This window comes from Leptosomus discolor, chromosome 6, assembly GCF_034619465.1.
Source record: "Leptosomus discolor isolate bLepDis1 chromosome 6, bLepDis1.hap2, whole genome shotgun sequence".
In the NCBI taxonomy this organism is placed as follows: Eukaryota; Metazoa; Chordata; class Aves; order Leptosomiformes; family Leptosomidae; genus Leptosomus; species Leptosomus discolor.
In genome coordinates, this window is record NC_141396.1 from 39,894,740 (window position 1) to 39,910,465 (window position 15,726).

Here is a 15,726-nt window from a genome sequence, read left to right on the forward strand (position 1 = left end):
CAGGTGGCCCTTTCTGAAATGCCTAATGCTGTGCTGTTTACAGATGGAAATTGCAGATTTTTATTTCCCTCGAGAGCCATTTGAATGGAGGTGTAGAGCCTTCTGTTGGGATTGGTGCTAGTGAAGATGTAGCCATAACTTCAGCTTTGCCTTCAGGTCTGAACAAGACGACTGGAAAAAATCAAAGCAACTGAAGCCATTGGGGTGGTTGTGGTGTTCGTTATCTTGGGTGGGTTTTTTGGGGAGGCTTTTCTGGGGGCACCTTTTGTTCAGATGACCTCAAATTTGGCTTGCTGACCTTTCTTTGCATCATCTTTGAGGCACAATGATGAGGGCAATACACAGAAGCTGCTGGTGGTTTTTGTAGATTTTGGAGAAATTGATGACTAGACATAACCACTTTTACACGTCACAGGGTTGGTAATCAGCTTGTTTCTCCTGGTGGAATCCTCTTTACATTAAAACTAGCAGTGGTATCCCAAAAGCTGTATGCTAGTTTAAGCTACTGGGTCAGAGTATAATTGTACAGACAGTATTGCACAAGAAGTTGTGCTGGTAGCCATAAAATACGTTGGTAGGAACTGTGTTTCTCATGTGGCTGAAAGGGTGTTGCTTCTCTGACTTGAAATCAGTCTTTAGTGCAAAGTTATAGATGTCTGGTAGTATTTCTTCCTATCAAATTTTCAAAAATATTTCTTCCTTTTCAAAATAAATGGTTGAAAAAACCTTACAGTGGTGTTTTCCTCAATAGGACTGTAAACAAGTTGCTGTGATTAAGACCAGTAATGAGTTTTACTATTTTATCCAGAAAAAGCCAACTTGGAACTACTCTCCGCAGATGAATGTATTTATACAGAGTCAATGTTGTTACAAAGGTGTAATGAAGCTTTGCTTTGCACTTTGGAATAAAGTATTTGGGTCCTTAATACAGAAGGTTATGTGATAAGTATTTTTAAATAATTTAAATGTTCTGCAGGTGGTGACATTGACAGATTTTCTTCATAACTGTTGATGAACTTCAGCAAAGACAATTTAATATTTCAGTGTGAAGAAAACGGGGTAGTGTTAATTTTTCAGAAAAATGAGATCTTAAACAAGGGTTTATAAATACTCTGCGTGCAAATCTGAGGCACCAGAATGCAACGTTTAGGATAGTTAGTAATGCTTGACATTTGGAAAGTAAGTTGGAGTGTTTTATGCAGGAAATTATGTACATCGTGGGTACCGTGAACTGACTATAGAACTGTTAGGCAGGACTTTTAAATGACAGGATGGGACAAGAAAAGAAGAAAACCATGTTATATATGTTGAATAGATGTCTGGTCCTAATTAAGTCCTAAGTACTACCTTTGTTTTGGTAGCCACTGTTTTGATGTCTTTATGCTGCAATTTAGTTTTCTGTTGCAGAGCAACTCAACGTATAAACCCTCTCTTTTCCTACAGAGCTTTATGTAGCTGTTCTTTTATTTTCCTCTCAATTTGATGCGACACTCTTGATGTAGAAAGTTTATTCCGGTTTTGGTTGTTATTTCGGTGCTTTCATTTGTTTGAGGTGAGTTTGGGTGATGATTGCTCAGTGGAGAAAAAACTCATAATGTTAAATAGAGAGCTGTATATGATGGGTCTTATCATCAACTTAAATTATTGTGCGTTGCAAGTGCTTCTTCTGGTATTATCTGGAAGAGCTTTGGTGTCAGAGTCAGTTTTTCATTACAGATAATAAGGTTCAGACTTTTTGACATCACTCAAAACATAAAATACCAGAAACCCTTATTAGAAAACAGTATTTTTAGTGTTGCAGCTGTTAAGAAACTACATAAAAATGTAGATGCCTATATAAATTTCCCCCTCATGTGTTTACTGTTTTTGTAGGCACTATCCTGGTTGACAATATGCTCATCAAAGGAACAGCAGGTGAGCCGGACCCCACTATTGAACTCTCCTTAAAGGACAACGTCGATTACTGGGTGATCCTGGATCCTATCAGCCAAATGTTATACCTAAATAGCACTGGCCGAACTCTGGACAGGGATGTAAGTTTGGGGGTTGCTGTTTGGTTTCTTTTCTTCCTGTGGACATTAATTTCTACATCTGTGTATGCTCATAGAATGACTGTAAACACAGGACCTGCTAGAATGTAATAGCTGCATCTATCTTTTGTCCCCAGGTGGATGTGAACAGAGTTAATTTGATTCTTTATTAGGACTCACTGGGAGCATGCAGAAACCTGACTGTGTGTATAATTACTTTATGTGGATGAACACAACGATAAAGACCAAAAAAACAGATGTGCGAGTTGGCAGAAATAAATATCAAACCTAACGACTTTTTTTACCGAATTAAAAACTTTTTATTCAGGTTTGCTGCTTTTGTTTGGTAGAAGTGCTGCTCACCTCATGTCCCATGACACTTATTAAAAGCCTGCTCTAGCTGTGTGCGTTGACTTAGGAGATGCAAGAGAGAGCAATGGGATTGTGAACATTACAATTCACTTACAAAACTTGACATACTCAATTGCCAATGTGCTGCTTTAGATTCTTTTTTTAAGACAGCATAAAATTCGTGTGGTCTGCTCGCTCCTAATAGCGTTAAAGAAATATTGTCAAGCTAAGTTTGATTTTTATTTAAAAAGAGATTGAAAGCATAAAATAAATAAGAGTGTTCTCATCTATGCTAATTTCACTGAAGAGAAACACTTCAAAAATAGAGGCATTTTCTCACAATGTTATAGCACTGCTGCGGTTCATCAGAATCTGAAAGGAAAATTGCCTCAAAAGTGACTGTAGTCAACGTGAAAGAGTGCTTTGCAGATCGGGGTTCTCAGTGGAGTGCACCAAAGTTTGTTTGTATTAGCTTGATTGATTAATTTGTCTTCTCCATGTGTTTTGAGATATATTCATAAGTACCAGAAATAACATGCAAATTTTTCTTTATTTCAGTTTTTAGTTTAAAAGAGCTAATTGAATTCAGCTGTTCTTAATTTAGTTTTAATTCACAAACGGTTTTCATATATGAAGCAAATTTATGCAGCACAAACCATGGCAGGATGGACATGGTGGCAGAAGACTTCTCTGTGCATTGGCAAAGAGTTGGCGTTTCCTCTGGTGCCAAACAGCTGGCCGCCTTTGAGGAGACAGGCAGGTGTGGAATGTGTCTGACTTTCAGTTCTATTTTTAAGTTGGGGCAAAAAATGAGAGCCCCTAATGGATTGAGGTGAGGCTTAAGGACCACTCTGAGAAAGCAGGGTCAGTTCTTCATCAACCCACGCAAGTCTGCATATCCATACAGCATTAGGAAACAAAATTAATTCCTGTTAGATCGGTGCTAATTCTTTTTTCAATGCCTCTCTTAGTGACACTTTTCTCTCTACAGGTTCATTCATCTGCTTTACCTGAATCTAACCTAAATGCTTTACCAAAACAACCTTGTCAAACTATTTGATTTCTGATATTAGTAACAGCCTAACTAAACTCACAAATACTGTATTATTGTGAATACATACAGACACAGTACAGTGATGTTCATTGCCAGAATTAGACTCAAGTTGCAAGGAAACAAGTGGAGGATGTATATTTTCTTAATTATATGTAGGCAATATTGGTGATTTTACATTGGTATTTAAGGGGTTATTATTTTTTTACTGTGAGCTGTAACACTTCTTATCCCTACTACAGTAGTGCTGAGTAAAATTACTCATTTGTGTTTATTTAGATTTACTAGGATATGAGAAGAAAATCTGAGATTTAAGGTAATTGAGATTTTGGGTGTGAGCCCAATGTAGCTCTCTTCTGCGGTCTCAATGAACTGCTGCTAAGTTACAAGCCAAAGAAAATTAAAGCAACCCAGAAAAACCCTGCTGATTGAGTAAAAATGTGAAATTTATGTCATAGACTTGGTTAATATAGCTCTTATCTAAAGGCTGTTTCCAGCCTTCAGAACCAGAGCTATACTAACCCCTAAAATGCAAAATCATGCAAGAGCATGTGCGGTTCCTTTTTTAAAAAAAAAACCCAAAACCAAAAAAACCCAAAACCAAGCAAACAAACAAAAAAACAAACAAAAACCCCACCAAACCCCCCCCCACAAACAAAAAAAGTAAACTATTCTTCTCATCTTTGAAGTGAAAACTATCTGAAACTTAGTAGTACCAATAAAATCAGGGGTTTTATTAAATTGAACCTTACAATTCAATTTTTTTGTTACAGAGAAAAAATTGTAGTCTCTGATTCACAAATGGTGCATATACAATTGCATTCAATCTATTTGGATAGTCTTCCCATTGTTCTTTCAGATGTGCCCACTTGTCAACGCCCTGCTGATTCAGTTAGCCTGATCCTGTTCTTTTTTTATTACTTTTCTTGAAAGAAAATCTTACTGGATTGATTTTACTAAGAATGACAGTATGTTTTCCAAACAAAAACAGATAAAAAGAAGATTCCAGACTGTTCTCCTGAAACTTTAAATATGTAGGAAGGATGAATAGTGATAATCAGAACAGAAAAGGAAAGGAACTGCTAAAAGGTGTTGGGTTAATTTGTCCCTAGTAACATAAACGATTTGTCACATTGTGCCATTAGGTTTTTACATTATTGTCTATAAATGCCCAGATTGATGAGTATTTGTTTAAAGACCTGGTTTTAAATCTAAGCACTGACCCAGCAGAAATTGTACAAATCTGAAAGTAATGTTGGTCCTGTACTGTCACATTTTACCAAAGGGGCCAAACTACTTTTTTCCATGTTCTTGTGAAAAAGACCAAATCCAGAACATCGTCTATTTACGTATCTATTGCTACAACTAATTTGTTTTTCTTGGGCATTATTAATGACTCTAGATAAACTCAGTAGTTTCTTAAAGGTGGCCTAAAAATTCTTGGATCTTTTGCAAAGAGTGCCATCTTGAAAAATAAATGGAGATTATAATGTTAGATTATTAATTAAAGTTACAGATAGTGTTTGCCACATACCTACCTGTGTCAGAGGTTCCACTGATAAAAGCAGTACCACATCATCGCTGGCTGCAGACTTTTACAGCAAAGAGAATGGACTTTTAGTTAAAAACTCATGTTGCTCTTCATTAAAGGGAAAGTTGAGGGTAAATTTATAGGGAAGAATAGATAATTAATGTAGGATCTCAGCAGCACCATAAAGCCCCCTTCTTTCTCCAAGTCTGTTGACTCATTAAAACTGATTAGTGCCGAAGCCTGAAGGGTATAGAAAGCCATATGGTTCTAAAAATCCATCATAGCAAAACTGCAAAAAATCAATTGATCGAAGAACTTCTAGCATTTGGAACAGGTGAAAGCATAATTAGGTAGATATATATAATTATATAATAAAAAAATCTCAGAATCTCAGTCAAAAACATTTTGTCCCTTCCCATGCTTTCTTGCTCTCTGCTGAGTGATAGATACAAAATCTAAGTGGACTTGCTGTCAATATTTTACATGCCATACTGTTGCTTCAAATATGTAAATTGGCACTTGCTGTGATGGGAGTGTTGTGACCAGAAGTCATGCTGGAATGCTGTGTTTCCATAGCAGTGTCTCTGAATTTCCCTTTCAATCAAAGGTGCCTTTTCCTTTATTCTTCTTAGAATTGTTTTATTAACTCAGGTAAGTAGCAGTAGCCTTTCCAGCTTAAATTTCTTCACCCATTCATCAAGTTTGGGAGTAATTTTTATTTTAATAGTATGGTGTTCACTGGAGTAAAAACAATTGGACTCTGTATTGTCTACACTTCAAGGTGGCCAAGTTGTTTATGAATTACTTAGTAAATGTAAATGGTAACATATTGAATTTATTTCTGACTTGACCTTTTAATTCCAATATTAATAAACCGAAGGTTAAAATGTCTGACATTTTCTAAATATCTTTCAATAATCAGAAGATGTTTACAAGATGTGCTTTTTTGTTGTTGTTGCTGTTCTCAAGGGAAGCGTGAAGGGCTAATCGTGCTGGGGATTTTTATTTCTGTGTTAGCACGTACAACTGGCAAAGCTGGGTCTGCAGAATACAGCTTTGAGACCTCTCGGTCTGATTGAAATATTGTAGACAGGACATTCTCAGAGAAGCTTTTTGGTCCAAATATAGAGCATTAAATATAACACAGGCAGGCTGGTGGGCTGAGTGAACCTGAGCAGTATTAACATCAGTAGAAAATTTAACTGTTACTTCATGTTTTGACTACGTATTATAGAAACGTGTTTTCACTTACAGCCACCCATGTCCATTCAGTCCATTGTGGTGCAAGTCCAGTGTGTTAACAAAAAGGTTGGCACCATTATCAACCATGAAGTGCGGATTGTGGTGAGAGACAGGAACGATAACTCGCCTCGGTTCCAGCAGCAGCAATACTATGTGGCAGTCAATGAGGTCAGAACCACTTACCTTTTATTGCCTTTCTCTCTTGTGTGGTGTCAATGCTAAATGCCAGCTTTCTGTTCTTCCACTTCTCATTTGAAAAGCCAGTGAATTCACTTGTTTTATAATCCCTTACATTTGTGTCACATGAGAAAAATGCAGCACAGACAGCATACTTACGTACAGTTTTTAGCACGTAAGCTAAATTCCTTTTTCTAAATAAATATGAAGACAAGCACACTTTTCATCAGGATGCTTGTAATATTGGAGAAGACACTAGAATCTCAAGCTGTGTCACTGATTTCTGTTGTTTTTACAAAATGTTTTACTGCGTAATGCAGTTGTACCAACAAACCTGGAAGTAAAACAGATGTATTTATGAAAAACAAATGTAAAGTAACTAGTTCAAAAGGTTATGTTAACAATATTGAAGCTTGGCAAAGTGCAGTTTTGGTTTATTGCTGTTTATTAAATGACATCTGTGAATGGAATTTCTTCTGCTTTATTTTTTTATGCAATAGAGAGCTGTGGATTGGACTTGTACGCATTATTTAAAGGAAAAATTTTATTTCTTTCTTGAGCTGGTAAAACTTCATTTCACTTTACAGTTAAGGTTTTTATTCTATTAGGGATTGAATAATCTGCTAATAGCCAGTACAACGGATCTGTGTTTTCAGTAAGTTAGTATCCTGGGGCTTTAGTAATATGAAGTGGAAGTGGGTACTTGTATGTGGGAGTAGAAATGTCCAGGCTGAAACTGAGAAGCAAATGGAAAGATGGGTCAGTCTTCTGCAGGTAAAGATTGAAAGGATTATGGTTGCATTTAAGAAGACAAAGCTGTTGAATATATAGCGTGCATTGTGTCCTTGTAGGAGTTTGGGTTTGGGTGGGTTTTTTCTGTGGAAGAGCGTGACTGCTTTCATGTTGTTAGATTTTTAGGAGAACGGATTTGCTGTTTCAAAAAAAAAAAACCAACTACTATCATAGTTTTGTGTCTTTGGGAGATTCAGCTTTTCAATGTGTCTGCCTGTTGTTCTGATCACTATGTTGCTTTAAGTGATTGAGCAGATAGTGATGTAGCAGGACATCTTATAGGCCTCAGGAAAGGAGTGGGAGAGTTGGTTGATGAGTTTAGGCCTAATTAAGCCAAAAGTATGGAGGAAAAAACCCAAATTCCACTTTTTTGAGTAGAGACCTGAAGTTGAGATAAGGATATACAAATTTTTCAAACTTACTGTTTGACCAATGACAAGTTTTAAACTGAGATTGTTTCCCTTCAGACAAATTTTTGGCAATCCATCTGCCGATGTTTCTTACCACCAGAATTTGGAGGTCACAAAATACCACCTGTATGAGTACTCGTAAAGTCCTCCTTATGTTTTTAAACTGTTTTCCAGTTGGCCTTTACATGGTAATTTCTATGTTTTTGCAGACCTGTTGCAGAAGTGCTTTTGGACTTGACTAAAGGCAACATGAATATTAGTCTGAAACATCTGTATGGGCTATGATGTATGTCCCAGATAACTTCCAAGACCTACATAATTTTTGCAGTAAAACTGAAGGCAGGTAGTGTGTCAGCACTGTAATACTAAGGAAGCAAGGATTTTCCGTAATTAGAAAGAAGTCCAAGAGTCAGAGTGAAGAATGCATAATTTGAAATTATTTATATTCAGAAATTTAGCAATGCTTCAAGTATGTGTGGTCATTTTTTGTATTATTATTGGGCAAAAAGCAATGTTGCTCTTTCCACCAGTTGCAATCCTGATTTAATTAGCTGCTTTGTTTCACTTTATCACTGTTACACTTATAGCTTCTGACATGGCACCACTGTGCCCTTCAGTGATACTCAGTGGGTTAATGTTCTCATTAATTAACCAAAAAAAAGTTCTTAAAGCATCTCAGACTTTCTCAAAGGTTTTAGTGAGTGATTACATTTTTTAATGATAGTTTATTCTGCTAGTAATTGGCACGGCCTCTATTGAATTGAACTACAGGAATGCGCGGGAATGAGGGGTTTGTAGTTATTTTTTGATTGCCTCTGGTCTTCTGGGTTTAGTTTGCTTGTAAACTAAAAAGTACAGAAATTTCTCTTACGTAAGGTAACATAAAGCAAACCAAAGGACAAGTAGATTTTATTATTTACAGCTACCATACATGTGAGCATCACAAATATCACCTAGTTTTTCTAGCCAGGAAATTTTGACTGAGTCAATTTGAGGACTGAGTTGTTCAGGTGCTTTACAGGATTGAATGTGACTGTTTCTGCTATCAGCTGCCATGCCTCTCTGGCTGCCCAATGTGGGACGAAGAACACACCCACTGTGGCTTTATAACCACCCCACAGTCAGTGGTGCTTGTGCAAAATGTTAGATCAACTTTCCACATGTGCTATATAATCCATCTGCACATACACAGTAAGGGTTGGATTTCCAGCTCCTGTGCTAACCAGCATGACCGTCTGTGTGCTTCGTAGGCATAGCATCTCCCAAAAGCATCGTGCTACTGGTATACGCCTGCTGTAAGGAAATCCTGGGCAAATATGTCTCAGCCTTGCAATTACCCCAAAATGGGTGTTTTTTAGGCAATAAAGTCTAAGGCTAAGATTTTCCCAGTTAGTCAAAACTATTATTTTATTATTGGCACCTGTAATATGAGACAAATAACTGTAGGTAAATTTTACTTTGGGTAGTTTTTCAGTTTCAGAAATGTCAAGGGGTGAAATTATATTTTGGAGAGATAGAATAGTTTTTATGTCAAGTTTTCTTTATAGTTGAACTGTCCACAACATAGTAAAATTAATTTTTAAAAGAAGCTGAGGGTAGTTGTAGTACCAACATAAATCCTAGTTTCACACATGTCTTTTCCATTTGCACCAAAACGACATGGTTTAAAATTAAGCCCATATTTTTCCAGAAGGCTTAGAGTGAGATGGATTTGGTAGGGTAGTGTCTGTGGTGGTTTATACCAAAAGGTATCTCAGTTTTTATACTTGATTTCTTAGAAAAGGAGGATGTCTGTACAGAGATAGACTAAAAGCTCCCTGAATCCAGTGCGTTTTCTGTCGGTGGCCCTTGCAGATTCTCAAGGGGGAGCATAAGGATTGGGAAACATGAAGTGCTGCTGCCCTAGAGAGCTCACCCAAGCTCTAGTCACTTGTAGCTGTAAAATATGTTAGACCAAAGGCAGTGTATGTAATTGCTCTTGACCAATTTTTTCTTTCAGTTGCTTGTGAACATGTATGTATTAAATTCTGATTACAGGAATTATTGACTGTATGACAGTTGCATGGCTGTAAGTTCAGAAATACCATGGTAGCATTTACTTGATTTTTAAAGCCAGCCTTCAGTTTCAGGAGTAGAGAATTTTATTATTAGCACTGGTTTGCTGATGCTTCAGTATTTCGGAGTGGTAATACTACATTCAGTCTCCCTTCTCCTACCTCTTAAGTTCCTCAAGTGCATGAGCATGAAGAAAACAAATTCCATGCCTTAAGTCAAACTTCCCAAATCCTTCAAAATCTGGCTCTTACTAATCTGGTAACTATGTGGTTTGACTCAAGAAAAAGCCATGGACCCTCCTTTCCTTCTGTAGTCAAGGTGTTGTATGGCCTTTTTTCACCATGTCATGTTTCATCTCAGGCACTGAGATGAGAAATACATAATTTCTCACTCTACTGCTTCAAACATCTTCATCTGGATCCTAAAAATCCTGAGAAATCTCTATACATAGATAGCATCTGTAAAATTTGGTTCTATTATGCATACTGGCAAATAATCCTTAGGGATTTAAGTGTTTTCTTCTGTCATTCACACACTTGTACACATAGAAGAACCCTGGGTAAAGTGAACCAAAATTAAAATGTCTGGAGAAATTCATGTTCCCCTCCAGCACATGTGTGGTTTGACAATGTGTCTTTTTGCATCTAAGTATAAAAATTATCATTACACGTTCATTGAGGAAATACTGTTTTCAGGAGGATCTTAATTATTCTGTAAAAATATGGACTTTTATCTGTGGCTGCCATATGAGTGTTCTCATACTTGTTAATGCTTAGGGAGCCTCTAATGTTTGACTTGGTGGCTTAGCTTTGAGTGGCAGTGCTAGTATTCATATTAAGTATTGGTTTTAAAGTTTAGATTCTTAAAGCATAAAACAGAATGTCTGTCTCCCTGTTTTAGGGAACTATGTGCTTTTTAAGCAAAGTGTTATTAGAGCATTTATAAATGAAATAGCTAATTAGAGTTAGTTAATAGGAAAAAACCCACCCTGCCTTTTTTTTTTTTTTTTAATTTGCCTGGGGGTGGTGGGGAGGGTGAGTGAGCAAATGAAACACCCTACACGTGTATGTGTGTACATATATATTTATGTGCACACTTAAATTATATGTATATATGTAAAAATAGTCTCCATTCTCTCTGGTCCTCAATAGTCATAGCAAGGGGCTAAATGCAGCCACAAAATAGCTGTCTGCTTAAAATTAACTGGCGTTTTGTGCAGGAGCTATAGTCAAGAAAGCGAGGTTATAATTAGACCATACTTTTCATAATTGTCTGGCTTATGAAACAGGTTTGAGACATAATTCAGACAACTAAGTAGTGCTGTTCTGACATCTGAAGTAACTAAGCTCATCATCATCCTTGGACTGCTGCTACTGCACGTAGCATGCCACCGAGTCAGTGTGAGCACTAGAACAGAAATGGGCTCTTTTCCTTCGTGTCATGGCTGGCCCAGTGCCACTGCCCTGTCAAGAGTGTGGGGTGTTGGTGTTTTGTCTCTGGTTTTGTGTCTTTTTTTTTTTTTTTTTTTTTTTTTTTTTTTCCATTTGTTTTCTTTTCCACTTGGTGCTTGGGCATCTGTCGTGGTGAAGGACAGTGGACTAAGACAGTTCTTAGTCCATAGCAGGCTCCAGCGTCACTGAGAGCTTAGTGCAGCACAACTGCAGAAGCCCTTTGACATGGATGCCACCAATTAGGAATAAGTTTCCCTTTTCCTTTTCTGGTGCTTTTTCAAGACAAAGAATGTATGTGTCTCAGCCAAAAGCAATTCGAGCTGCTATCCACAGCATTATGAATCTCCTTATAAAAAGTAAAAATGAGTTAAGGTTGATGTCAACATTTTTGCAATAATTAGAAATTCTCTGCGAAGTTTTTCCTTTGTACTGTTATATGTTTTTATTTATATGAAAATGTCACGTCATTATTCATTTAGAAAAAAATCCTGACAAAATTACGTTAGCTTGGGGCTAAATTTGACCGTACATAGCAGTGACTTAAGGGTTGGAGTTATTGCAGTGTATTAAAGTTCTGTAGTCAGATTGAAATTCAGAAGAATTGTGCCACTCAGTTAATGCTCTACAGGCAAATCTATAGTTTTAAATACATGTAACCTAATAGAGGGACTAGAAATTAAATCTTGTACTGCTGAGGCACAATTGTGATTGTCTGTTTTTTGTGTTAAACAGAACTTATCTTAACAAATTTTCTTTCAGTTAGATACAACTCTTAATTCTCCATTGCCTGGGTTTTATGAGACTGACTTTTTTTGTATTAGTTTTTCGCATGAGCCTTACCCGAGTCCTACAGAGGTGTTGGTAAGCTCAGGAGCGTTTAATAACAGGTTTGTTTGGAAATGGTGGTGGAGTTCCTAGAAAATTGTTTGAAGTCAGTATTAAACATGCATAGCCTTACAGCTGCTTGTAAACCAAAATTTTAGAGTTGATTTTGTTGTGGTTTTTTTCAGTTGGCAGAGATGGGAATCCTTTAGCAAAATGAGTCGTTCTTGAACTTCAGTCATCTTAAAACTTAGGCTTTGTGCTGTTGAGAATTATAACTTGTGCTGAATTTTCATTTCTTTTGGTGTAATTATTCATGGTTTTTTCCTTGTGGTATTGAAATAATTAATCTCTGCAGGTAGACATCATCAAAAGAATATTAGCTCAGAATGATTAACTGTAAATCTCACTTTGCTCTTTGGGGCCACTGTGAAAAATTAGTCATTTTTAACTTTGTAAATAGGCAATAATAGGACAATTTATATTTAGAATGTTTTATGGAAGCATTGAACATACCTGTCTGCATCTGGACTTCTAATAGACATAAATCAAGTTGAAGGAAATTTTGAAGTGTTACAGCTGTTGACTGTGGAAGAGTAAGATTTATTGTGTGCATTTTCTCTCTATTTGTTTAATTGCATTCTTTTGAAATCCTACTTGTTTCTTGTCATCGTAGTTCCTTTTTTACCATATTGAATTCCCACAGAGATTATTATCCTTAGGTTGTCACTAGCATTCAAAATAGTTATTTCTTTACAGTTCTGAACATTTTACCTTGTATAAGGTAAAACATTCATTGCGGTCAAACACTTTGCTACATAACTTCAGTCCCTTTCTTTAGGAGATACTGCAGTTTAATACGAAGAAACAAAATTCCTCTCCAAGGTATTCTCTGAAGTAGGCATATCTAATGGGAAGGAGACGAGTGGGGCGTTAGAGAGAGTTCAGGCAGCACATTCGGGAGCCATTTTTGGGTCCTTCTGAAAGGCAGCAAAGCAAAGGAGCTGGGACACACCACTCTCCACCCCACCCACCCCACTCCCTGACATTTCCAGCTCTTCCATCTCCCAGAAGAATTGGTGGTGGAAGATTTTTCAGAGAATGAGCTGAGTTGGAACTGTGGGAAAACAGGTGCTGTGCAGAATCTGTCTGCTACAGATTGACATAGCAATGGTGTGGGGTGGTTAGAGCTCTAGATAAGTCTTTACTGCCTAGAGTGTGTGCATCTACTAAAAGGCTGAATTTGATCTGATCTGAGAAATTATGTATACTTTATAGTGTATAATACAAAACCATCTCGATGTTCTGCTTTTCGCCAGTGCAAAAAATCTAATTAACCAGTTTGTTTTGCTTGCACGTGCATGTGTTCAAATGTTATGCCCATTTTAGGTCTGTGTGAGATCAAACTCAGTCTTTCAGCCTGTTCTTTTGGCTTTTGGATGCGTGTTTTAGATACCTCCATAATTTTTGCTAGAAAAGCATACCTTTCATTCCTGTGTTACCTGTCTTTCTTCCTAGGAATGCAATTCCTCATGGGCTGTTGATATAATAACTGAGCCTTATTTAAACAAGAGCAGTGGGATTATCCAAGTTAATAAAGAACAGTGTATATATATATATATATATACCTACACTATGTATAGTCACGTTTTATAAAGTGAACCAAGTTCTTGTTTTTCCAACAATAAAGTGAATGGTGGCATCAGTCTGTCAGAAAGCCCTCACAAATTGTGGGTAACAGTGATATTGCTGGCTAATGGTAAATCATTACAGTGTTGGGATCTCAGTATAAAAATACTGCATAGCTTTGAACACTGAGTGCCTCTTTCAAATGGTTAGAAGTGGAGCTTGAGAAATTTAGTTAAGAGCTCATCTGATTTTTTCCAAAGGCTGCAGTAATCTCTGATGTGAGATCTTGGCCAGGCTGGAAAGTTGAGTGAAATGAGTTAATTTTTTCCTAACTTTCAGGAAGAGGGAGTGGCAGGGGATTCTTTTCAGTGTCCTTTCTAGTATAATTTGTATTGCATAAAAGAAAATGTAGATAAATAGAAACCTGCATATTAGGTTCATGAAGGTCTGCACATCTGCAGTCAGTTGTTTTGGACTTTAGCTTTTGACTTTTACTGTAAGAGCATACAATTGTAGTTCTGGTGTTTGCTGCTGTTTCATTTTTACGATTGTCTCCTTTGTTGTCACTTAATAATGGGCTGGAGCCTTTTATGATAGTCATTATTTATCTGCACTCTGTCAGGCCCCTGATACAGCTGCTCTTGATGAAACAGAGCAAGTAACTATTGCTGAGCAGAGCTGTGGGCTGAATTCAGTGGAAACCAAGCATTCATGTGCTTCTGAAAAGCAACACAGCTCTTGGCATCCTTCAGCTGTGAGCACTCGTGCAGGTCCAGCCATTCCTCAGCCTCCTGGCAGCTGTGGAGGTGCCCGGTTAGGGCTGTCTCATCATCAGGGACCTTGCACTGGAGCTCTGCCCTCTCCCTTTGCAGGACACAGTGTTACAGTGTCCAGCTAGCAGGAGCAGTACAGACACCTCCTTGGGTGTCTGAGGTCTTGGGCTGTTCTGGTGCGACAGGAGTGTTTTAATGGAGATCTGTTGCTTGATTTCCAGTGGTAACTTGTCCCTGTCCTGAGATCACACTGGTGTTACAGGCAGCACTCCTTTGCTGCCAGTGCTGAGGAGCGTGTCAGCAGCCTAACGGAGTGGTGTGCTTAACGAACGTGGTGTCTGGCAGTGTGTTCCCTGCCCCACTTCCCAGGCTGCTACACACACCATGTCTTCAAAGCTTCTCTGTTTCAGCTGGGAGCATTGAGGCTTTATTCTGTTCGACAGGAGAAGCATAGGAGATTACCATCACATGCCAACCCCCAACAAGCCAGCGCTGTGCCCAGCTTTTTCCACTAATGTATCATTTAACCAATGATTAATTGATTGAACTATTTTATTTAGTCTTGTCCTGAGTGTGGGTGCCCAGGCAGGGGCTGCCCTGGGCCAGGCATGGCCGGTTCCAAGGGCCTCAGCACAGTGCCCAGCCCAGCCCCTCAGCCGCGTGGTGGTGCATCTGGGAAATGGATTTAAGAAAGGGTAAAATGCTGTGTGGCAGTGAGGAGTGAGTTACAAATTGTGAGGAGGAGTTGGGAGTGAGGGAGTGAAGCTAAGCCTTGGGAGAAGGTGTGGGATAGGGGAAGGTGCAGATTTATCTTCATTTATCACCATCCAAATTTGCAGTACGGTAAATCAGTTTTCCCCAAGTTGAGTTTGTTCTGCCTGTGAGGGTAATGGGTAAGTGATCTCCCTGTCTCGACTCTCAAGCATGTTCATCTGGTTTTGCTTCCCCGTGCTGTTGAGGATGGGGCTGAGAGGGCCTTGGTGGGTGTCTGGTGGCCAGCCGAGGACAGCTGACTTGGTGGGGAAGAAACCTACAAAACCACCTGTACGTTTTCCAAATTGGTTTTCAGGTTGTTATGGTCTTCTGTCCCCTTAGGACAGAAGTGTCCCTACACGTGCACTTTGTCATTAACCAGTAAGTTATTTTCCTTGGGTTATGACTCTGGTTTTATACTGTCAGGCAAAGCTGGTGTTCCTGAGACAATTGCTCTCCTGAATTCTTGGAAAGGCTTCTGCTCTACCAGAGATACAAGGCAGAGACTCTCTGTGAAGTAATTGTCTTGCAATTAATACGTGCGAGGGAATAGTCAACTTCCTACACCCGCATGTGACACTACTCTCTGTAGCACAATAGTAAGCAAGTCAAGTTGGCAGCAAAACATAATCATACGTAGTTATTGTGGCATAAGTATA

At 38.2% G+C, this 15,726-nt stretch overlaps 1 protein-coding gene across 2 annotated transcripts in view; it reads left to right on the plus strand.

Moving 5' to 3' along the window:
• Positions 1-15,726, plus strand: part of PCDH15 (protocadherin related 15) — a 367,987-nt gene that overhangs the window by 94,760 nt on the left and 257,501 nt on the right. For both annotated transcript variants that reach the window (XM_086467277.1, XM_086467276.1), the window contains 2 exons: positions 1,873-2,033; positions 6,218-6,373. In XM_086467277.1, the coding sequence (XP_086323403.1) occupies positions 1,873-2,033; positions 6,218-6,373 (317 nt within the window). The remainder of the gene's footprint in view (positions 1-1,872; positions 2,034-6,217; positions 6,374-15,726) is intronic.